This window comes from Sphaerodactylus townsendi, linkage group LG02, assembly GCF_021028975.2.
Source record: "Sphaerodactylus townsendi isolate TG3544 linkage group LG02, MPM_Stown_v2.3, whole genome shotgun sequence".
Classification (NCBI taxonomy): Eukaryota; Metazoa; Chordata; class Lepidosauria; order Squamata; family Sphaerodactylidae; genus Sphaerodactylus; species Sphaerodactylus townsendi.
The window spans coordinates 43,480,257-43,505,693 of NC_059426.1; the positions used below are offsets into that span (position 1 = coordinate 43,480,257).

General features: G+C 44.0%; 1 protein-coding gene across 2 annotated transcripts in view; it reads right to left on the bottom strand.

Moving 5' to 3' along the window:
• The window catches only part of ACVR2A (activin A receptor type 2A), an 83,422-nt gene that overhangs the window by 22,164 nt on the left and 35,821 nt on the right, over positions 1 to 25,437 (bottom strand). For both annotated transcript variants that reach the window (XM_048485463.1, XM_048485464.1), the window contains exons 2-3: positions 9,354 to 9,561; positions 8,836 to 8,945 (exon numbers count right to left, since the gene is read on the bottom strand). In XM_048485463.1, the coding sequence (XP_048341420.1) occupies positions 8,836 to 8,945; positions 9,354 to 9,561 (318 nt within the window). The remainder of the gene's footprint in view (positions 1 to 8,835; positions 8,946 to 9,353; positions 9,562 to 25,437) is intronic.

Here is a 25,437-nt window from a genome sequence, read left to right on the forward strand (position 1 = left end):
GCTACCTCTGGAAGACAGTAGATTCTTCAGTGTGATCCCACCCATGGTAAAAGCAGCTGTGGCTGCCATCAAGACAACTACAGCAGTGCAAGGAATGAGACAATGACCTTACTCTATTCTATTGGTGAGAAAACTATGTTCTTATACATTGCACTGTCTGGCTGATCACATGGATTGCCTTGTTTTGAAAGGTGACCAGAACAGAAGGCTGTTGGGATAAAGGTGTATATGAATTCCATGGTTTGCAAGGTATCTACCACATAGCCAGCATTAATCTCATAACTAATGGGGGGACTAGAGCTAGGCCAATTGGCATGGTCTTTAATTGAAAGCACTGGTTTCTAATGTGAAGCCGAGGAATCTTCTGTGAAATAAAAGGATCAAGACATGGAAATAGGCCTCCATTAAGTCTACCAGTGCCATAAATTCTTGTGGTGGCTGATTCTCTGTTATTGTTCCCATGATCTTCAATTTGAACATTGTGTACTTCTGAATGGAAAATCTGATGTCTAAGAATGGCCCTTCAGAATGTTTCCTGCAATGGTAGTTGATCTATCGCTTTAATGTCTACAATATGATTTATAGCATCTCTAGTGCATTTTGTTTTGTGCAAGCAAGGTGATTCAGAGGAGAGGAGGAGACTGTCTCAAGGAATGTTTCAAAGCTCTACTGCTAATCCATGGCTATTGTGTTTCACCCTGATTGGTTAGTGAGTTCATTCACACCTGCTTGAATTGCTGCAGTTGCCCCACAGACACACCCCTTGGAGCCATTTTTGCCTTCCTGGGCTGATCTGCAGAATCGTCTGGAGTTACTGGTCAGATGGTTTGATCTAAAGGTCATCCTGGATGCAGGACACAATGGTCATTCTGTAGTCTTCATAGTATATAGATACCTCTGAATATCAGAAGACTGAGACCCAAATTTCTTTGAATGACTGTCTAAACGCAGCTTTTTTCTCATCTGTGAACTCAGTGACAGTTCTTCCCAAAGAGTATTCTTCTCAGAAACAGGTAGGATGCTTGATTACATTCAAGCAGAATCGACAGTCCAGTTCCTTAATTACAAGCTGCATCTCACTTCCAAAGCAGACACCAGGGTTTATTTTGAAGAAAATTCCATTGTATCCAAAATGGTATCTGACACAAAACAGAAACTTAACTTTTAGCTCGCCTCCTTCTTACTGTGGAAGAGCCATCCATCATCTTACGCACTGATACTCTGAATCTCTGGTGCAGTGGCTGAAGCTCTGATGACAAGAGTGGTTCTCTTGGTTCTACAAGGATAACTCACTTGTCCAATGCATGAAATCTTTTTGTGAATGTCTGCTATTCTTCAAAACAACTGCTAATGAAATGAAACCTAGTACAGAAGCATCAACTACAGGATTTGAATCTGATCAGTACCTTGCTAGGAAAGCCATATATTTTTGTGCATGGCCACAATGAAATCTAAGGGCAAAAAGACAATCCATTTCCACTTAGTTTCTCTTCTAAGAGTGCTGAAAAGTAAGCATCTGTTCAGAATTCTTAGTCCTAGGGGGAACACTCGAAGGCTAAGGCAGTTCCTTGGGGAGTATTTTCCACAGGATCAGATAACTCAAGAACTTTCAGGGTCCTGACTGTTAACTTAACAGCAAGGTCCTTTTGAGAAGGGTCCATTGAATACTTACTGTGAAGGGCCTTTCTACTGGACGGCTAGGGGAATATCTTGCATGGGTATCTTCTTCACCAATTGCAAGGAGGCAGGAACTACTCAAAATAAACACTTCCTGTCGGGTTAGTCCAATACTCTCTAAGCCTCAGTATCCCATTCTAGGCAAAGCTAGTCATAATGACATGGACAACAGGAAGATCAACCTGAACTTTTCAACTGTTAAACTATCAACTGTAAACTGTTGCTCCGCAGGAACTCTAACTTCTCCCAGGAAGAACTCACGTTGGGGGCTGATAGCGACCAGGGAGGGCCAAGATATTCCCCTAGCTGTCCAGTAGAAAGGCCCTTCACAGTAAGTATTCAATGGACCCTTCTACTGGAGGCGGGGAATATCTTGCATGGGACCTCCCAGAGCGGTGTCCCCCAAAACAGGGGTGGGTAGCATCAGTCCCCAATGATGTTCTCCAAGACCCTTCTTCCGAAAGCTATGTCGGAAGCGGCCAAGGAATTGATTTTATAGTGTCGAACAAAGGATGACGCAGACGACCAGGTGGCGGCTTTACAGATTTCTTCCACAGATGCACTGTTCCGGAATGCTGCGTTCGCTGCCGCGCTTCTGATTGAATGCGCCGTGATTCCTGAGGGAATAGGCAAGTTCTGTGCCTTGTATTAATGCCTCTATGATCGTTGCCTTTAACGTAGTGCTAATGGCTGCTTTTGACATAGGTAAGCCCAATTTGGGTGGGCTTACGTTAATGAATAAGTGATTCTGATTGTCTTACTTCCCATTCTGAGTCTCGATTTAGGAAAGCCTTGAGGGCTCTCCCTTGCATCTAAGTTGTGCCACAATTTTTCTTTGGGATGGTTAGGGTTGGGCATAAAGTTTGGCAAAACAATCTCCTGTTTCAGGTGGAATGTGGAGTGGATCTTTGGGCTGGCAGATGTCGGGTCTAGCCGTAGAACTACCTTGTCTGAGTGGAACATGCAGAATTTCCTGTTGGAAGACAATGCCTGTAGTTCCGACACTCGCCTGGCCGAAGTGAGTGCTATCAGGAACAGCGTTTTCATCCGCACCCATCTCAGGGGAATTGACTGTATGGGTTCGAAGGGCGGCTTTGTCAAAGCTGTTAAGACAGCATGAAGACGCCAAGAGGGGAACCTGTGGACCACCGGGGGTTGGGAAAGTGTCACCCCTCTGAGGAACCTCGTAACGTCCGGATGGTTTCGCGATTGAGGTGCTCTTCCTAAGCCGTGCATTGCCAGTGGGGACAGTGCTGATAGTTGAAGGCGTTTTAGCGTGGCACTTCCTCAGAAGCTTCCAAGTCAAAAGCCTTTGGTAAGAAATCGCAAGACATCTTTGATGGAGGGTTTTTTCCGGGTCTATATGTTCTTTGGCAACGGCCCAATGTACGAACGTTCTCCAAGAAGTATTGTATATATTTATGGTGGACTTTTTTCTCGCCGCGAGAATAGTATTTGTGACCTTGATTGAGTAGCCTTTCTCTATTAAGCCTCTCCTTTCACAAGCCACACGGTCAAGTTTAGCCACGATGGATCCGGATGGCAGATTGGGCCCTGGATCAGCAGGTCCACTGTTGGAGTTAGTGTCAGTGGCGTCTGCGCGACCATTTTGTTGGGCAATCACCGCGGAGAACCATGGCCTCCTTTGGCCACCTAGGGACCGCACACTAGGATGACTATCGCCTTTTCCACCTGGATTTTTTTTTTCTCAGCAGACGCCGAATTCAGTGGAAAGGGCGGGACATCATTGATAGCAGTCCGGTTCGACCACTGTAGCTGTCAGGGCGTCCGTGCTCCACTGCCGACAGGTGGTGGGCGGTGTCTTGTAAAGAACCTTGGTACTTGTGTGCATTTTCTGGGGATGCCAGGAGGTCTATTTCTGGTGTTCCGAATCTGGTTGCAAATCCGTTTGGAATTCCCTTGGGTTTAGTTGCCATTCGCCTTCCAACACCTACAGCTGTCTGCTTAGCCACGTCTGCTTGGCTGTTTAATCTCCTTTTCCCTTGATGTATTGAGCCTCCAGGATAGGAGGTTTTCCTCTACCCACACTCAGGATCCTTTACTACTTCCTGGTGCAGTTCGCGGGGACTTGGACCCCCCCCCCTGGTTGTTTATATACATCTTGGCTGGCGGCTACGCTGGTCGGTCCTGACTACAATGTGCCGCTAAGCGTAGTTGTGTTTGGAAGTGCGTCAGGGCTAGGAAAAGTAGCTCTGGTTTCTAACACCTGCGTTGATTGGGAGGTTTTTCTCCGTTTGCAACCACCGCTTCCTTGGATGAATCAAGTTGTTAGAGGGTGGCCCCCCCAGCCTTGGAGGCTGGCATCCCAGTGAACAGTTGCAGACGCTTTTCCTCGTGTAGGAAGCGCCGCTGGTTCTGCTGGAGATTCCCTCTTGATGAGCCACCACCCTGTCAGGCTTTACTTGGCGGACCAGAACTGGCATTGTGGAACATGTCCCGTTTTTTTGGATGATGTTCCATTGGAATCTGCATAGTAGTTTACTGCTGTAGGGGCGGTAGCGTTGGAAAGCGTGCCCACTGGTTCAGGTCCATTACAGATGATGAACATGCCATACCCAGAAGGCTGGCTGCCTTGAGCAGTGATGGTTGGCTCCATGGCTGAGTAGAGCTGACGATGCGGCTTGCTGGATCTTTTGAATTTTTTGCTGGAGGAATGAAAAGAGAGTCTGTGGTTGTGTCCAGGATGGCTCCCCAGATGTTCTAACCTCTGTGATGGGGATCGCACTGAACTCTTTTCCTGGTTGACTAGGAACCCATATACTCTGTAACACTTCCTGCCACCCTGGTGGACGCTTCTAGGATCGTACCTTCTGTGGTCTGGATTTTGATCTGATCAGAAGGTTGCGTCTAAGTAGGGGTGGATGTGGGATCCCCTCTTCTCTCAGTCTGACGCATCGATGGGACTCCAGGAGTATCTTCGAGAACGTTCTCGGGCTGTAGCTAGCCCAAACGGGAGAGCCCGGGTATTGCAAATGTAGTTGGTCCATCTGCGAACCCTCAGAAATTTTCTGTGGGCTGGGTGAATCCATTATGTGTAAAATAAGCTTCTCTTTAAGTCTAGCCCAAGTCAGAAATTCAATTTGTGTTGCAGGGCCAGAGAAATGGTTCGGAGAGTTTCCATGCGATATTTTGGTAGCCAAATGTATTTGTTGACCATCCTCAGGTTCAACACTGCTCTGCAGTCCCCGCTTACGCTTTGGGACTGTAAAAGTGTGAATAGGTTCCTGAGAACCCGTCCTGCACCGGCACTGGCTCTATTGCCTGGAATACAGCCATGAGATGAGCTACTGCCCTGCGCGGTCTTTGTTGCCTTGGGCCCAACTCTTTGAGATTGGGAGGGATAGAATTGTTGTTTTGGGGAATTTTTAGGAACTCTATCACGTAGCTCCTCCTGAACCACTTCACTGGACCATCTCTGTCTATGTGTGTTCCCCTGCCAGGCTGGCGCTGAACCTGGCCTAGACGTCCCCCTATTGGGACTTCCCCTTGATAGTCATTGTTTTTTAAACTCTGGTTTAAAAAAGGTACTCTCCTTGCTTGCTGTTGTTTCTCGGAAAGCTTTTTTTGTTCCCAAAGAAAGAGACATTTGTTGCTGCCACCCCTGTTTGTTCCCTTCCCTTGGGAATCTGGGCAACACTCTGTTGGAGTGAAAGGTGGTGCGAGGGCTGGGATTATTTTTTCTCTTTGTTTCAAATTCCGAATTTTGGGCATGGCCTTCTTTTTTTATCCTTAGTTTCAACTAGCACTCTTTCTAATTGTCTACCGAATAGGTTTCTTTCCTCCGGAAATAAGAGTATAGCAGCCACTACGCTTTTAGGAAGCGGTCCGTGTCCAGCATTTCATGAGCCAGGGGCTTAGCCAGGTGCGTTGGCGCTCTTAGCGATCATGCTGCGTAGCCCATGGCTCTTGCAATTAGGGCAATGGCATCTACGCTGTGGCGCCGGGCTATAAATGCACTGGCAGTGAGTACTCGCTCTACTCCCTCCCTGGTGGCTGAATCTAGGGCTGGAAGCCTTTCAGGATCCTTCTTTAACCATTCCATGCTGGGTTCTGGAGACTGTGGATGCCGCCGGGTCAGATGTTTTAATTACCGCCGCCATCCATTCGCAGGCGATTTTTCTACAGAGCAGCTTCGGACCTCCTCCTATCAAGGGAGTCCTTGATATTTCCCTCTCCCTCCTTGACCACCAGATCCCCTGAATGGAGGGAGGGCTGGCAACCGGGCATCGGGCTGGAGGGAGCCTCGGAAGCATGTTATGGAACTGTTGGGGTAATAGATAGGTTTTCTTAAAGGAGGGGAGTGTTTCTATGAGCTGCTGGTTTAAGCCACTCCTTCTTGATGCGTCCCACAAAATACTTCCTGGGACTGGGAAGTATTTTTTCCCCTTCTTGGTCTGGAGGAAAGTAGACTGTTTTCCCTTTGGGGAAGCCCTTAACAGGTTTATCTGGGGCAGTGTCTAAGTCTGGATTGGTGGGTGCGGGTCAACCGCTCCCTCCTGATCGCGATGGGAGGCGTCTAGCCGCCGAGATAGACTTCTTGGAGATGAGCATTTGGAGATCTCTCCAATTTGAAGAGCCTCCCGCGATTGTTCTACTCGCTTCTATGGCGGTCAGCCTCCTCTGTGTTCGTGAAAACCTTTCCCCGCCTGTTCTTCTCCCCATCTGAGGAGTCTTCTTCCTCGAAATTCCAAGGGGCTTCTATAACGTGCTCTTTTCCCCAGCATCCGGCTAGGGAGGAGGGGCCAGCCGCTTGTTTTCGAGCCCGAACGGCACTCGGGCGTTTCTCTCTCTGGCCTCTAGGGCCCTACTCGCATTTCTGCTCTCATGAAGCGCGCGAACGCTTCTGGAGGGGCGTTCTGCCAGGCTGCAATGGCCTCCGGCCGCAGGGCGGTCTGGCTGTTGGCTGGTGCCAGCTGCGCATTCCTCTCCCTTCCAGGGGCCCTCGGGACTCTTGCCTACCATCGGCATCCCGCCAGCCAGCCCGGAGATGTCTTCGCCTTACATTGGGGGGGAGGGGTGGGACCCGGCGGGGACTCCGAATCCCACATGGGGTAGAGGAACCCGGGTCGAGGAGCCGCTCATGACTGGCAACGCCTCTCGAAGGCGCCTGGCTCCCTGCAGCCGATCTACGCCACGGGCCCGCTTTGGGAGCGGGGTGCGCTCCACGCCGCCCGGGCCTCTTGCCGGTGCCTTTTGCAGCCGGAGGCTTTTCTTGCCTTCTTAGACGGAGGCATCTCCGGCTGGCGCCTTGTTACTGTGGGCGGCTGGGCGCTGCACTGAGGAGTGCTCCCTGGCCGTCGCCATGAAGTCTCCCTCGGCGCTGCTGTCGTGCGAAGCTTCCTCGAGGCGGGGTGAAGGATCCCGTCGCCATGATGGAGGCAGTCCTCGCACGAAGAGGCGGGAAGCTTTTTTAAAAACTCCTACGCTCACCTAATTAGTTTGCCCTATCTGTCCTGAACCTCACCTTAGAACTATTATTTTTTAACGATGGTGAAAACAGACAGACAGAGTCAACAACACACCACACTAACACCACACTGCTGGTTCCCTAAGGAGCAAGCAAAAAACCCTGCACTCCCTGCAGGCAGGAAAGAATACTGAGGCTTAGAGGCTGGACTAACCCGACAGGAAGTGTTTATTTTGAGTAGTTCCTGCCTCCTTGCAATTGGTGAAGAAGATACCCATGCAAGATATTCCCCGCCTCCAGTAGAAAACAGGCATCTTGTCGGTTGTTCCTGCGTGGGAAAGTTTTCACTGGATATTCCCTGCTCCTCTCCGTTAGAATTCAGGTCTGAGTCCTCTGTTTCAAGAAAGTGATCCACTTCCTCTGGATTATTTAAAGGTCTGTCAAAAAGCCAAATGCTGGAAAGTGCTGGGCATGGCTTGTACCTGTGGGGGAAGTTATTTCTTGGGGAGAGGGAATAATCTGGTAGAATGTGTTGCCCCTGATGCTCTGTGTTGCCTCTGATGATCTGTTTTGTTTTACAATTTGCTCTGCATGGACTTTAATGTCCATTTCCCCATCTTCCTACTGTTTTAGCCACTCTTGCAACAGAAATCACTGAAATTGGGGTCATTCCTCTTCCTTATACACACACAGAGGGGAAAAACTGGAGACTTCTTGCTCCTGCTTGAACATCCTCCAGCTTCCTCAACCAATGGGGGGTCCTCTCCTGGAGCTACTACGCTGGGGTGGCATTTTGACACCCAAAGCTATGTTGCTGTTCTGATTTTGAGCAAGTAAGACCTGTAGTCTGCCGCTCCATAATTGAACTCTGCCCCTCTGAAGCAAGCAGCCATGAAAATTTGGAAGACCCTCCTGTGTCAGATCTTGGGAACCAGAGTGAAGTTTCTCTTTGAATAATGCACTGGAACCATTTATTATTTATTATTTTATTTTATTAGACTTTTATACTGCCCCATCCCCAAAGGGCTCTGGGCGGTGCCATATCATCCCATCAACTGATGCCTAATAGGCATGATGGAGCCGTGGGGGGGGAGGGAATCGCTTTCACTTTTGCTGGTACTGTTTCTGGCTGTGGCCTTGGAGTTCTGCGACAGAGAGAAGACTCCAGGTTGGACAATGTGAGCTGTTTGCTTCTCATGTGGGGGTGGGGATCTTGCACTCATATTATCAAGAGTTTGGTGCGGTGTTCGCCAGAACTCTCTTTCTACGTACCTGATATGTCTTCAATAAAAGCCTTGAACCAATCAAGTGATTTATTGTCTGAACGGGAAATCTGACACTAATAAGCAGTGGAGTAGAGTCAGAAAGGGTAGAAATGAAGAGTATTTTTGATGGATAAATAGTCTGAAGAGATGAAAATGTGGGTAATGAAAAAGCTAGTAAAATTAGCAAAACAGACACAAGGAAAAATATCAACCTAAGAGCTCTTTTAAATTAGATCGTATGGATCTCTCTAAATTCCATGCTCTTGTGAAGGAGGAAAACACTGAAAGAGGAGTGCAGCCTCTAGGGGTGGAGATGAAAACTGCAACCTAATCCCTACCTAAAGTGTGGAGGAGCGCTCTCACAACTAACAGGTCATTTTTCTTCAAAAGAGAAGGTTCTCTTTTCCAATAACACAAAAAACTGCAATTTGGTTAATAAGTTCTTATAAAACTAAAACAACTTACGTTGTGTAACCTCCATCTCTGGAAAGTAGAAAAACCGTTCATTGCACATGTTGCCTTCACAGCAGCAGAAAAACACATCTGGACTGTCCTTTTTTTCTACACAGTCACTTCTGAAAGGGATGAAAACCAATTATTCATCTTCAATTTAAAATGGCACAAATTTGCTTTAGCAACATAGAAGGAGAACTTGGGCTCGTGAAAAGGGATAAGGATTTTGTTAAAAAATTAAATATAAAATATACTACAAAAGTAGAATGATGAATTTTCATTAATTTTTTCATTAAAAACCAAAATTTCAGAATGCAAGTAGTTTCTTCTGAAAAAAGGAGCTCTATTCTAGGGACAAAAATCATCTCATCTAGAAGCACAGAGGCATCACAATGCGATTAGTTCACAGGACTTAACAGGACCACCACACTAAACTGTGATATAGGAATGATTCCTCATCAAGCTTCACTTAAAAAAAATATTCATGGTGCTCAAAACAAAACATGCAAAAGTAATAGAAATCCACTTGCCTGTCGTAACAGTTAACATCATCCAGCCAGCAGCCCTGCTTCACAATTTCAATGGATCCAGAAATATTCTTCCAGGTTGCAAAGCAGTGTCGTCTTTTATCTTTATCACCATAGCAAGGTTCGATGCCACTTCGATTTGTTTTGTCCTTTTCCCAGCTACCATTGTAGAAAATGCACTCCTGCGTCTCTGATCTGCCTAGTATGGCACCTGCACAAGATTAAAACAAGTTAAAATTAAATAACTGAATAAAGCTGCAAAACACTTTTGCTGCTCAGAACATGGGATACATGACATTTCTCATATGCCATCTTTGCCATTCAGTGCAGAGTTCTAGTACTGATGCAGGCAGGCAAGGATCACAAACAGATGCTGAAAAGTACAAGAATGATCCCATTTTAAGTTTAGCAACATGGACCTAATCACTTGGAAAATACAGAAGACAGATAAATAATGCTATTGCTAAAATGCTTTCAAGGCACAATATTTATGAAACCATTTAAAAAAGCATATGCATGGTTCACAACTGAACTCTTGTGCCTAATTTAGAGATGATGTGGCGCCAGTGTTATTGCACAACTGATTTTTATGTTGTTCTGTGACCATCTTGCTGTTAGATAAAAGTTTTATTATTCAAAATGTTTATACTGCAGAACATGAGACTTTCTGTACTTTGTTCAAGAGGGCAAAAGTACATAATTGACTTCTCAATATTACAATACATTCTCTCTTCCTCTCACATTCACACTTTATAAACCTACTGTGAATAGATTTACAGTATAATAATGCTAAGGAGTCTCAGTACATTCATTTCAATGGGCTTAGACTGGAATAACGCTAGATAGGGTTGTTAGTGCTTAAGGTGTTATAAAGACATGTCATCACTTAACCTTTTAAGGACAATGAAAGGAAAATAAAACATTCACTTCATCTCTCCTGTCATTTGAGACTCTGCAAACTGCAACATACAATCATTAGGAACCATTAGAACTCCACGGAAAAATGCAACAGAACCATAATTTTGTTGCACATATAAACTGGTCAACAGGCAAGTGTGTCTATGTTTTGATTTTTAAAACAGGGCACAGAACAGTCATTGTTCAAACCATTTCCAACATATTCAACTACCCAAAGAGTCTTAGAAGGTTAAAATAATCACTTTTTTTTAACTCAACTGAAACATGCAACATATTTGTTACACAGTTAAATCAGAGATATTGAAGTCAGCAAGCACAGACTTTACTAGTCAAAAATTCCATTTAGTTAACTGATTTATAGCCTGGCCTTGGTCAGGAATTGGGTGGAGTACAAATATAATAAAATAAATACATAAATTAGTTTTTATGTAGCCTCGGTTGACATAGGCCTTATAAGTAAATTGATGTTTTCTGATTATTGGATCATGTTTACTTAATCTTAACACGGATAAATTTTAACTCTTCCTTGATAAGCATAAAAAAGAACCTTATTAGAGAGCATTCAATCATCAATCTCTTCTATGTTGAACATTTAATTGACTTCTCAGACTCCTTATAATCTTTCAGCTTCCCCCACCCGTCTGTCTCATTTCCTGTTCCTCTATTTTTCACCTAAAGACAGGTCTTGTAACTAAGATAATATTCACAATTTTCTGCAATCTTTCAGGCCTTGATCATTTAATAATTCATCTTTTGCGCCAACCTCTTTCTTTTGTCTCCGCCATCCTCTTTTTTTTCTTCAAGTCAAATCCAACATTCTTACTTTCACTCCACATTCTCAGGATCAGTTCACACACTACAGCAGCAGGTATGTTTGCTGCATTTGCACCATTGTTTCCTTTCATGATGGAAAAGAAACGTTAAGGGAAGATTCATATCGGTCTAAATGAATGTCTGACAGGGTCTCCTTTTTGTACTTTACAATGTAAACTGTACATGCTTGCAACAGAGAACACTGGAATAAATTAGCAAATGTGTCTGTCACTGACTGAATGAGCACTCTTAACAGTTTAAATATGTACTCTGACTTTTTGATCAAATTTGTATTGTCATTTCCAAGCATAAAACAGACACACATACCTCCAAATAAATTACCAGTCCACCCACAGATTTACATACTGAATACAATTCTAATGACCTTCTCTCACGGAAAAAGAGTGCAATTTCTACACAAGATCCTCGTAAACATAAATATACATTGTTGAAGGCTGCATGAGCCCTGACATAGATGGGCCGGGCCAGGCTACCCTAATTTCATCAGATCTTGGAAGGTGAGCAGAGTCAGCCCTGATTTGTATTTGGAAAGAAAATCACCAAGGAAGTCCAAGGTTGTTCCACAGAGGCAGGCAATGACAAAGCCCCTCTGAATGTCTCTTCTCTTGAAAACCCTACAGGGTCATCATCAGTTAGTTGCAACTTGGCAGCACTTTCCATCATCACCACAGGGTATCTATACTTACAAAGCATGCGTGATGTTAAGGTATAGGGCTCAGTACTCTGGATATTCATCAACACATTAGAATCTTTCTAATAAGAATACTGGTAACCAGGGGGTTCTAAAGATTATATTCAAAATATGGAGTCTTGGGGGAACAAGAGATATAAGCAGTATATTTGCTAAAGTTTCATGGGCAGTGATGTGAACAGTTTCTGCAGGGGTGTAGTTGAGTAAAATCGTGCCTGAGACTCATCCTGGGTGCTGCTCCCCCTGCCCCCAGAGCTGTGTCACACATCCTCGCAACTGTGCCCCACCACTGAACTCCCCATGGAGTTTGGGGCAGGGGAGTAGTTGAACGCAGATCAGTGGAACTAGCCCTGCCTCCAAACTCCAAGTGGAGTTCAGGAGCAGGACCACCAGGGCTGGCACCGCCCCCTGAACTCCATGTGGAGTTCAGGAGTGGCACAAGCACATTTAATATAGCCTTCAGTTGGCCCCAGTCCAGCTTTAAACTGCAGGCTTCAAATCTGCAGTTTAAAACTTGGCCCAAGCCTTGCTGAAATCAGGATCAAACTGAGCTGACCAGCTTCAACGTTATACTATTGGCTCCAACACATGTTGCCACAGTGGACCATGTGGCAGGTTTGCAGATTGCACACCTCTTCTATTGACACATTTTTGGAGAATGCTGCATTGGCTGCGGCTCCCCTTACTGAACTGCTATGTCAAGAGGGAGTTCTATCTTCCAGGAGTAATGTACCTTATATACTCGCGTATAAGTCTACTTTTTCAGCACATTTTTTGTACTAAAAAGCCCCCCCCCCGACTTATACGCAAGTGAGGGTCCCACTTAATTTTTGTGTGGCGTTCCCTCCTCCCGTCTTCGCTCTTTCCTGCCTTCTTCTCTGCCTCCCCCCCTTTCAGCCGTTTTCTCAGCCTCCTTCTGTGCTTCGTTCTCCTCTGCCTTCTTCTCTGCCTCCCCCCTTTCAGCCGCTTTCTCAGCCTTCTTCTCTGTTTTGCTCTCTCCAGCCTTCTCTGCCTTCCCCCTTTCGGCCGCTTTCTCTGCCTCAGCTTCGCTCTCCTCTGCCTTCTTCTCTGTCTCCATTCTTTCAGCAGCTTTCTCAGCCTCCTTCTCTGCTTCGCTCTCCTCTGCCGCCTTCTCTGCCTTCCCCCTTTCAGCCACTTTCTCAGCCTCCTTCTCTGCTTTGCTCTCCTCTGCCTTCCCCCTTTCAGCTGCTTTCTCTGCCTCTGCCTTCTTCTTGGTGGTGGCTGGTCCCTGGCTCTTGGCGGGTGACAGCCAGTCAACCTGGGTGAGCTGGACAAGCTGCAGGATGGAGAGGTCGGTGGCAGAGACCTTGGGATTGGTGAGATGGGGGGTCAGTGGCAGAGACCCCCAAATAGCGCCCGACCGTATCTATTTTTATTTTTAAAATTTACCAGTAGCTGCTGCATTTCCCACCTTAGACTTATATGTGAGTCAATAAGTTTTCCCAGTTTTTTGTGGTAAAATTAGGTGCCTCGACTTATATTCGGGTCGACTTATACACGAGTATATACGGTACCTCTATGATGCACAATTTAAGGCATTTGCTGACAGCATTGCTACACACTGATTTTTCAAAATTTGGTGGTGTTATGGATATGAACATAGATTCCATCTTGCAGAATAGCTCTCCTTACATCTCAGAAATGCCATAAGAACTCCTTGGGAAGTTTGGGAATTGGACAGAATAAGGGCAAACAGATTTCCTGGAACTGATGAAAACTAGCATAGATTTTTGTTTGCAATGCTGGATCTGTTCTCAGGACTACCTTGTCCTTGTGAAAGGTACATAATCTGTATTTATTGATAATGTGGAGAGTTCCGACACATGGTGAGGTCATGTGATCACCACCAGATCAGTCATGATTAGTTGTTATTCAAACACAAGGAATATAAAGGTGGGACCAAAAAATTGAATGGAAAGAAGAAAAGTGATGTCAGCAGATGCAAAACATCAAATCCTCAATGGGATCATAGTAATGAAAAAACATAAACAGGAAAGCCACAAAGTAACAGATGAAAGCTATGAACTATGATATGCAGGTTCAAACAAGTACCATTTACAGGTTCAAATAAACAAATTAAAATGTCATCATAAAATATGTTCAGAAAAAATATTTAAAAGATTGGAACCATCTTTCTGCTCAATTTAGAAATAGTTAACATAACAGGATAAACTTCAGAGATTTTTCACCTTCATAAAGAAACGAACATTACTGCCATGAAACTACTGCTAAGTTTTCACAGTTGGAACCTGATGGTTTTGCATGCATCTCTAAACAAATCACAAAGTTTTTAAAAGCTTCTGAGCTAAAAGAGAACATGAAAAATGTAACCAGGTTTAATCAATAATCAGACCAAAGACCACCAAGTCTAAAAAACTGATGACTTTATTCCCCATACAGCTGCTATTATCCATCTCTTTGTTAGCCCTTCCGGCAAAATCTTAAAGCGTACCTGGAAGATCTTTTTATATTTTAATTGATATGGACTTGAGTGGTGGTAATAAATGGTTTTAATGTTACTGTGAATATGCTCTTTATGTGAGAATGCTGTTATATTTCATGCTTCCTTAATTCAGAGTTTAGGTACTTTAATTGTGCTTCTCTGAGCCCCTTTGGTTTCAAGAACCTCTGCAGTTTTTATACATAAGAACATAAGAAATAGCCTGCTGGATCAGACCAGATTCCATCTAGTCCAGCACTCTGCTACTCGCAGTGGCCCACCAGGTGCCTTTGGGAGCTCACGTGCAGGATGTGAAAGCAATGGCCTTCTGCTGCTCCAGAGCACCTGGTCTGCTAAGGCATTTGCAATCTGAGACCAAGGAGGATCAAGATTGGTAGCCATAGATCGACTTCTCCCTAAATCTGTCCAAGCCCATTTTAAAGCTGTCCAGGTTAGTGGCCATCACCACCTCCTGTGGCAGCATATTCCAAACACCAATCACACATTGTGTGAAGAAATGTTTCCTTTTATTAGTCCTCCCCCCCCCCCCCCGCCCCCCAGCATTTTCAATGTATGTCCCTTGGTTCTAGTATTGTGAGAAAGAGAGAAAAATTTCTCTGTCAACATTTTCGACTCCATGCATAATTTTATAGACTTCAATCATATCCCCCCCTCAAACGTCTCCTCTCCAAATTAAAGAGTCCCAAACACTGCAGCATCTCCTCAAAAGGAAGGTGCTTCAATCCCTCAATCATCCTTGTTGCCCTTCTCTGCACTTTTTCTATATCTTCTATATCCTTTTTGAGATGTGGCGACCAGAACTGAACACAGTACTCCAAGTGCGGTCGCACCACTCTTGGGTGAATGCAATCTGGGCCAGGGGATTTGGTAGCATTTAGTTTATCAATGGCTGCCAGAACTTCTTCCTTGTCTACCACCATCTTCACTAGCTCCTCGGATTCACCTCCTTAAGAAGCTTGGTTCAGGTGCAGGAATTTTCCTCACCTCCTCTTGGATGAAGACAGATGCAAAGAATTCGTTCAGCTTCTGAAGGCGAATGCAACTACATTAGCAGTTGTCATCTGCTTGCATGCTGAGATACTGACTCTGACAGCATTGTGGTCGCTGTTCCCTATCGGCTCAACAATACTGACTTCCCGTATCACCTTTCCCCTGGTTGGTTCAACAACCATCTGCTCTAAGCCACAGTCATTTAGTATATCCAGGAATGCTCTCTCCTTACTATGACCTGAACATGCATTTTTCCAGTGGAGATAGTTGAAATCACCCAATACCACTACGTTTTTGCTTTTGTTGGCCTTTCTAATTTCTTTTTCCATCTCAGAATCCTCTTGTGCATTTTGGTCAGGGGGACGATAATATATTCCTAATATTAGACTATCCTTTACACCTTGTATTGATATCTAATCTACTCATGTTAGATTTTAACCCGCTGTCTTGTATCTATTATTTATTCCGAGTACCAAATGCTTTTAGATTTTTATATGTGCATTTTGCATATTGGTTTTTATCGTTTCAACCCTAAATAAGCTTCCCTGAGTTTGTCTTTGTAGAAAGGCAAGACAAAGTTCTCCTAAGTGAATAAAGGTCTACTTCAAACTGCATACATTTGAAAAGCACACTATTCACATTTTAAAACTAATCTAAATCATTGAGCCCTACAGTTGCATTTTCTCCTTCTCCTAACAGCCTACAACAGTCAACTTCCCATCAACACATGAATCTCAAATGCTACCCAGAACTTTGCCCAGAGGGACCCTTAATCAACAGTTACTTTTTCAGGTTTCTGAGGAAAGCAGGGAAGATGTTACATAAACTCCTTCCAGTGTAGTGTAGTGATAAAGAATGGCAGACCCTAATTTTGAGAACGAGGTTCGAGACCCCACTCCTGCACATGAAATCTACTAGGTGACCTTGGCCTAATCACAGTTCTCTCAGAACCCTTCCAGTCCCACCTGCCTCACAAGGTGTCTGTTGTGGGCAGGGGAAGGGCAGGTGATTGTACTCCACTTATGAGACTCCTTACAATAGAGAAAAGCAGGATATAAAAACCAACTCTTTTTACTGAACTGTAGGATTCAAACCATTAAAGACTTTTAAAAGGCATACTACTCACCTTTGGGGGGGATTAAAATTTTGCTTGTGCTGCTAGAACACTACAAACCATGGCTATTACAATGTACATTTTGATGTAATCAAGGCAGCAGCGGCCTTTTTTCCCAAAGATTTCTTTGAACTAGCTCTCATTCAAACAAACCTATCAAGCCTCTTTCAGGGCTCCAGCTGGTGTGGTGTAGTGGTTAAGAGCAGGTGGATTCTAATCTGAGAACCAGGTTTGATTCCCCACTCCTCCACATGAGTGGCAGAGGCTTATCTGGGGAACTAGATGTGTTTTCGCACTCCTACATTCCTGATGGGTGACTTGGGCTAGTCACAGTTCTTCGGAACTCTCTCAGCCCCCACCTACCTCTCAGTGTCTGTTGTGGGGAGAGGAAGGGAAAGAAGCTCGTAAGCCACATTGAGTTTCCTTACAGGAGAGAAAGGTGGGGTACAAATCCAAACTACTCTTCTTCATCTTCTCTGATTGGCTTTGGAGAGTTGGAACGGTGTCTTGTCCCTACTCCAACCAGAACAGTTAAGTCTAACTTTGCCAGACTTGATCCCATCTCCTGCTAAACAGCCTGCTGAAGTCAACCGTTGCTTTGCTACTGTGCTTGACTCTTGTAACAGTCACTTCCCAATATCAAAGTGCACACAGCCAGTTTTCACATATCACTCTGAACATGGGCTGACTCAACTGCTTGCTTCCATACACACAAGCACACACACACAAGCACACACACCCACACCCACACACACACGTTTAGGTTTTGCTTCTCTTTTCTCTTATTCTCCGAGGTATGGACTGCTCTGTTGGGAGAAACTACTGGGTGCATGCCAGAATCAGGTATTGATGGACTGTGAAAAGGCACAAAAGTACTGCTCCAACTGCTTGGCCATACTCCTAATTCTCCTTATTAAACCATCTATGATTTCATTTCATTACAGTCTCTGTTTTGCTTTCCAAGCCTGCTTTAGAGCTCCATCATTTTTATTGCAAACCCAAACCTTCAGGGACCCAGAATTCATTCTCCTTGATAGGATCTGAACCACAGTCCTATTCAGACAGACAAGGAAGTATACATGTTTTGTCTTGAGGACAATGTCTATAGCTTCTACCATTAAACCAACTGAACAGTGTCAAAAATCCAGTAGAAGACAGATCGGAGGAATTATTTCTGTTCAGAAATAGAAAACATAAACAGATGAGACAAAGGGAACCAAAACCAAAGGAGGCACCTAAGGCAAGACCTAATAGCTCCAAGGAAAAATAAATGTAGCTCTGCTAGGTCTATAAGCCAGGGGAAAAGACTAGAAGAAGTTGGTGACTAGAAGAAGTTGGTGCCCTCTTGGAGAAAGAAGTCTCAACACACCTTCTGCATCCAGGGATTATGACAGGACATATTCAAACATAACAAGATTCCCTCCTCACCTAAAGTAAGAACACAACCACATAACGCCAAAGAAACACATACAACCCGCAGTCCCTTTGAAAATCTGTGCTGCAGTAAAGTTATTTATTCTCCTGAAACACTGGACACCTACCCTGCTATCCAACACATTTTTTGAGCGCTACCTTTACGGTAGAGCTCTGATGATAAATTGGGCCGACTGCTGTTTGTTGTGACCAGTTTACTTTCATCTACATTTTTTTCAACTATTTTTAACTATATCAAATCAAACTATCTCATACACATATGTTACAATCATTATATATGCTTAAATTATGATAATGTTAAACATATGCTATAGTATAGCTTTTAACACACGCTAATGTTAAAAGCTATACGATATAATTTCTAACACTATTGGACACACATTTCTTGAGCTGATGGCCCAGACCTGATATTCTTCCTTGAATTCCTTATCAAGAGACTTTCCACCACCTTTTCTTGTAACTTTTCTTCTTTTGTGTTTCTTGACCAGTGCATATTTACTCACACACCCTTACTTTGATGTATCACAAATCTCTTTTGAAGAGCACAAGGTCTATCATTCAACAGAAAAAGTTTTTTAAAAAAACCTCTTCCAGGCACATCCTTAGGAATGACTGAAGTATCTCAGCTAGTAACAATCACATGGCATCATTTTTATCAGTTCCCCTTCGTCTAATCGCAGCTGAACAATACAGATTTCAAACTTCAAAAAATATGAAACAGTGCAACTATAGAGATCTTTCTGTGTGCAAAGATTACAGCTATATTCTATTTGCTTACACAAACAGTAACAACGCTGGTCTTCTTTTCCAAAGCTTTCAAAGAACTTTAGTTAGGGACTACTAAACTACATGTTACAACAGTTTGCCTACAGTTCCTCAAACTAAATCCAGATGCTTATTGTACAATAAGATATTAATAAATCAATATATGCAAAACAATCATCTGTAGAAAACATATATTCAGTATTAAGCCTAAATTTGGGAAGAATGCAAAATAATTTAAACCATTTTCAGCACCAAGTGTTAGGAACATAGCAGTTGTTTAAAATAGTATTAGAGAACCAGCATGGTGAAGTAGTTTAGAGTGGCGGACTCTAATTTGGAGACTTGGGTTTAATTCCCCACTCCTCCACATGAAGTCTGCTGGATGACCTTAGGCCAGTCACAGTTCTCTCGGAACTTTCTCAGTCCATGGGGGGGCGGGGGAGGAGTTTGGATTTACACCCCACTTTTCTCTTATGTAGTAGGCAGGCAATAGCAAATTGTGCCTTGAAAACTCCAGGGGTCGCCATATGTCAACTGTGACCTGATAGCACTTTCCATCATCAAAACAGTACTGGGAAACGAGGCTCTCAAAACTGTGCACAGAGTTCCAAAGTACAGTACTTAAAGTCCTGACAAATTCACAGAATATAACAATAGTAACAGTGGATAGATATGGAAAGACCTAAGGACAGACAGATGAAGAACTGAGATACATTGCACAATCCAAGGAAAGCAGGTCTGCCCTTTTGAAGTATCTTAGCCCAAACACTTAACTATGCAGCTAAATCATGTTAATTTCAACAGAACTCAATAGGCTTATTTTCACAGGTAATATTAAAGTGGGTTTTTTAAAACCTGACAAGTAAAAACTGAAGGAACATGAATGCCAATAATGTGTCATGGCATAAAAGCCTCATATATACACTTTTAATTTCATTCCCAGATGCAGATGGAAAAAACATGGAAGGGGAACTACAAAGATAGTCAGAGACCCCTTCCCTCTTACCCGGTTATAAAAATTCCCCTTCCAAAGAAGGTCAAACAACCCCCCCTCCCCGTGCCCATAAATTAAAGAAGTTCAGTGAGATGTGAAGGCATACTGTCTTCTCTGCCAGCAAAAATAGCTCATAGTAAAACAATACACGGACTTCAGCCTCTGTCTATAAGTTGAGTAAACATAAAGAGAGCCTTGCTGTAGGGCAGACGGTCTATCAAGTTAAACATCTTGTTTTGAACACATGACAAGAAGCCGACCGGTAGGGCATGAAGGCAATGGACCTTTAGCACTGTATTCTTCCTAGCTACTTAGATCAGGGGTAGGGAACCTGCGGCTCTCCAGATGTTCAGGAACTACAATTCCCATCAGCCCCTACCAGCATGGCCAATTGGCCATGCTGACAGAGGCTGATGGGAATTGTAGTTCCTGAACATCTGGAGAGCCGCAGGTTCCCTACCCCTGACTTAGATGCATACTTTCATTGAGCAAGACTGTGTGGATTACTGTGAATCCAACAGACTGACAATTACTGTTAATCCAACAGACTGACAATTAATTATGAAAAAACCAAGGTATTGGTCTTCTCTAGGCGCTTTACGAAGCTCACATGGGCAATGAAAAGCACCCAAATTGAACAGGTTAAGTGTTATAAATACCTTGGCCTCTCATTCTCCTTTAACCTTTCATGGGCAACCCAGAGGAAGGCCACTCTCCTAGCTACATCTAACACTATGTCAGCATTACTAAGTTTCTTTTACAGAAGTGGCCACGCCTTTATCCCTCCTGCCCTCAAATTTTTCAATGCCAAAGTCACCTCGAGATTGCTTTACGGAGTCCCAATTTGGATTCAAGCTATTAACCACTCCTTGAATTCTCTTCAATCCAAATTTTTTCATAAAATAACTGGACTCCCAAATTGCGTGTCCTATGCAGCCCTTTGTCTGGAGTTAGGTCAAAACTCCTTGGAATCAGTGGCTTGGCTGAGGGCTTTTAGATTCTGGCTGCAAATTCATTTTCTCTCGGACTATAATTCCCTGGTCCACCATCTGCTGTGACACCCATTCCAACACCTGGTTTTCCATAACTGAAGAAAAAATGGCCTCTATTGGACTGTCAGTGGATTCACTTTGTCCTTTGTCCTATTCAGAAGCTTATAGAAAATTAAAAGATCAACTATTGGATAGAGAGTTCTCTACCCTAATCACCGCAGCCAAGAAAACGTGCTCCCCCCTGTATTTTTCTCTCCCATTTGGACAATCAATATCACTTGGCACTAGGGTTGGAGATTCGGACAGTCTGAATCTGGATTTTGACCGAATCTGCACTGATTCGGACAGATTCGGACGAGCAGGGGCCAAATCTGAGCTGTCCGAATCCCATCAGATCCGAATCCACGAAATTCGGATCACCAGCCAAATTGCGTTTTTATTTTTTTGGTGTTTTTTCACATTTTGGCCTGCAGGGAGCGCATTTTTAAACATATCGGCACCAAAATTTCAGGGTATCATCAGGGGACTGTTCTGATGCTACCTCCCAAGTTTGGTGCAGTTTGGTTCAGGGGGGGCCAAAGTTATGGACCCTCAAAAGGGTGCCCCTATCCCCCATTCTTTCCAATTGGAGCTAAAGAGATGAGGGCTACCCTTTTGAGGGTCCATAACTTTGGCCCCCCTGAACCAAACTGCACCAAACTTGGGGGGTATCATCAGGACAGTCTCCTGATGATACCCTGAAATTATGGTACCTATACATCTACAAATACGCCCCCTGCAGGCACCCCCAGAAATTTGTCCAAGATTCTTTTGTTCTGCAGTGAGCTTAGCTGCATTGCTGTCAATAAGGGAATTTCCCTGATGGGGAGGCTGTGGAGTGCACATTTCTCATGGTAAACCCATCAAAAGGCTTTCAGGAAATTATCTTCAGGAAAGTCTCTGGATGGAAGCACCATCCAGGTTTGCGAGGAACTTTTGCTTCAGGGGCAGTGGGAGTTGAGCCCCTACCCTTTTTGGGTCCCATAGAATTGAACCCCCTGAAGCAAAGTTCCCTCAAACTCTGGATGGTGTCATCCAAGAGACTCTCCTGAAGATACCCTGAAAGTTTTGTGACCATACCTTCTCAGAAAATGTGCACCTCTACAGCCTCTACCAGAAATTCCCTATTGACAGCAATACAGCTAAGTCACTGCAGTACAAAGAATCTTGGGACCGATATTCTGGGGGTGCCTGCATGGAGACGCATTTTTTTTTAGATGTATAGGCACCAAATTATCAGGTGGAGAAATCATCAGGTGACTCTCCCTGATGAAAGCACCCACTGTGCAAACTTTGTGCAGTTTGGTTCAGAGTATGGACCATCTCAAAAGGGGTGCTCCCTAATCCCCCCCATTGTTTCCAATGGGAGCTGATAGGGATGGGGGCTACATTTGAGAAAGTCCATAACTCTTTGGCACGAAATCCCCTAGAACCAAACTACCAACCAAACTTTGGGGGGGGGTATCTATCAGGACAGTCTCCCTGATGATACCCCTGAAATGTGTGATGCCAATATGTCCAAAATGCACCCCTGCAGTCACCTCCAAATATTTGATCCAAAGGATTCTTTGTTCCTACATCTACTACACCGAAATCCAATGCTGCTCAATGGGAAATTTCTGGGGGGTGCCTGCAGGGAAGCACATTCTTAGTAGGCTAGCAGCACCAAGAACCGTCAGGGGAATTATCATCCTGGAGACTGTCCTGATGATGCCCCTCAATGCTTGGTGAAGTTTGGATCATGGGGGCCAAAGTTATGGACTCCCAAAGGGGTGTGCCCCATTGTCCCCATTGTTTCCAAATGTGGGGAGCTAATAGAAAATAGTGGCTACCGCTTTTGGGAGTCCATAACTTTGGCCCCCCATGGAGTCCAAACTTCATCAAACTTGGGGGGGCATCATCAGGACAGTCTCCAAATGATACCCTGAAAGTTTGGTGCTGCTAGCTTTAAAAATTCTAGTTTGTGTTTTTCACCCCTCCTCCACATGAAGCCTGCTGGAGTGAGTGAGCGGTGAAAAACACAAGCGCTAGAACCTTTAGTTAGCAGCACCAAACTTTCAGGGTATCATCTGAAGACTCTCCTGATGATACTACCCAGGTTTGGTGAAGTTTGGATCAGGGGGGCCAAAGTTATGGACCCTCAAAGGTGTTGCCACATCTCCTATTAGCTCTCATTGGAAACAATGGGGGATGGGGCACCCCCTTTGAGGGTCCATAACTTTAGTCCCCCTGATCCAAACTTCACCAAACTTGGGGGGTGTCATCAGGACAGTCTCCAGATGATACCCTGACGGTTTGGTGCTGCTAGCCTTAAGAATGCACCCCCTGCAGGCACCCCCAGAAATTCCCCATTGACAGCAATGGATTGTGTAAATGTAGAACAAAGAATCTTGGACAAATTTCAGGGGGTGCCTTCAGGGGGCGCATTTATTGACATATTGGCACCAAAATTTCAGGGTATCATCAGGAGACTGTCCTGATGATACCCCCCAAGTCTGGTGAAGTTTGGATCAGGGGGGCCAAAGTTATGGACCTTCAAAGGGGTAGCCCCAATCTCCATAGTTCCCATTGGAAACAATGGGGGATAGGGGCACCCCCTTTGAAGGTCCATAACTTTGGGCCCCCCTGATCCAAACTTCACCAAACTTGGGGGTATCATCAGGACAGTCACCTGATGATACCATGGAATTTTGGTGCCAATATGTCAATAAATGCGCCCCTTGCAGGCCGGAACGTGGAAAAACACCCAAAAAATTAAAAAACACCCCAAATTCCCGGATTTTATTTATTTATTTATTTATTTATTTATTTATTTATTAAACTTTTATACCGCCCCATCCTCTAGGGGCTCTGGGCGGTGATTTTCCCACAGATTCGGCCCAGTCCGGATCTGCAAGGTTCGGAATTCGGCCAATCCGAACCCATTGATCCGAATTTGGGCCGAATCCGAATTGGAACGAATCTGGCTGGTGTTGACCAACCCTACTTGGCACACTACCTGCTTAATAAACCCTGCTCAAAGGAGAGCCATAATGCTCACCAGGTTTGATGTTATGCCTTCTGCCTTTGTTACATGGCAGATTTAATAAGCAAGAAAAGGCTAAAAGATTGTGCCCATGTAATGATGGCTCAGTTGAATCTCTGGCCCACCAATTACTACACTGTCTCAGATTCAAGGAAATCAGATCCAAGTATGTGAATCTCACTCCTTATATTTACCCGATCTCCCCGATTTAATTAGATTACACTACTTGTTGGACAATCCTGATCCTTCTCTCTGTATGATAGTGGCAGACTTTCTCCTGGAAATTACTGAACGCCAGTAGATTTCCTTCGACCTAACATTTATTTCCTGTATTGTATATGCTTTTTAATCTGTTTTTATCATTGTTGTACTATTGTCTATGCCAATAAAGGCTTGCTTCTTCATTGAGCAAGAAGATTCCACTTAACAGCCACTGCTAACAACCACTAATAGACCAATCCTCCATGAATTTGACGATCATCTTTTAATGCCATCTGATACTGTGGCCTTCATCATATCTGTAACCATATGTATGAACGCTGTAGATTAATTATACATGGGGGGATGTGTCCTGATTCCGCTGACAATCAATATCACTTAAAGGTCCTAAATTCAAATTCAAAATTGAAAAGTCTTCTGAAGATGCTACCCTGCAAATAGTGAAGATCCACAAATTCCAGTACGTGCATTTGCAGGGGTGGTTGTCTCCTTGTGGAACAGTCTGCCCGAGGAAGGCTCCCACAGTTCTATCATTCCACAGAATGTGCAAAACAGGGAATTTTTATAACTGGGTTAGAACTGTAGTAGAATGGAACAGTCCCAGAGGATATCTTTATAACAAAATAGGATTCTAGTCCACTGCAATTATTATTATAAGTATCTTGCTTCTACTGCATTGTCTTATACCACTGTACTTCCAGGTTCTATGTTGTTTATAATATACCTTGCCTTAAGCAGTTTGTTGTGTGCATTGTTTTCTAATTCTGCAGTCCTAGTCCCACTGCATTGTTATTTGGTTGTTTCCTATGGCCTGACTAGATTTGTTTTCTAATCTGTAAACCATCCTGAATCTCGCCAAGAACGGTGGCCTATAAAATAAACACATACATCTGAAAAAGAAAACATCTATCCACAACTGGCTTAATTGCTTAAATTTCTCTCCTATCTCCATACTTGAACCAAAACATATTCACTTAATCTGTTCTCATAGCAAAGACAATTCAATCCTTTAATCATTCTGGCCACCCTTTTGTGCCTCTTTCATCTCTACAATATTCTTTTTGAGATACAAAAGACCAGAACTGTTTATGGCAACTGTACATGCTATCTTCTAACTTCTACATATAGTAAAACTAATGCAGAGGCTGTATTTCATATCTTCATATTTGTACATGTTCTGTATTGAGTTCTATGTTGTTTTCCCCACTTTCATACCTCTGTGTAGGACATACTAGTTGTTCTTGATTTGGAAGTCTTAAAACTACAGAAGGGTGCTTCCCAGCGGTAGACACAGAAAGTAAACTGTCTGTACAGCCTAGCATGGAGGGATAAATCACCCATCCAACATGGGTGGTTGTCATACATCAGCATAGAATAATCACTCATCGTAAATCAAGCTTAAACCTCGAACAAGATATATGCTATCATGTGCCAGCAGCACAACTCTACTATTTACACCACCCAGACTAGATGAGACAGCCTCTACAATAGAAAAGAAATGGACACAGGTCAGGTGTTAAAAATGGAAAACACTCAAAAAACAAAGAGTAGCCTCTCAACTTTCCTGAAAATTTGGTAACAGACCCTAAA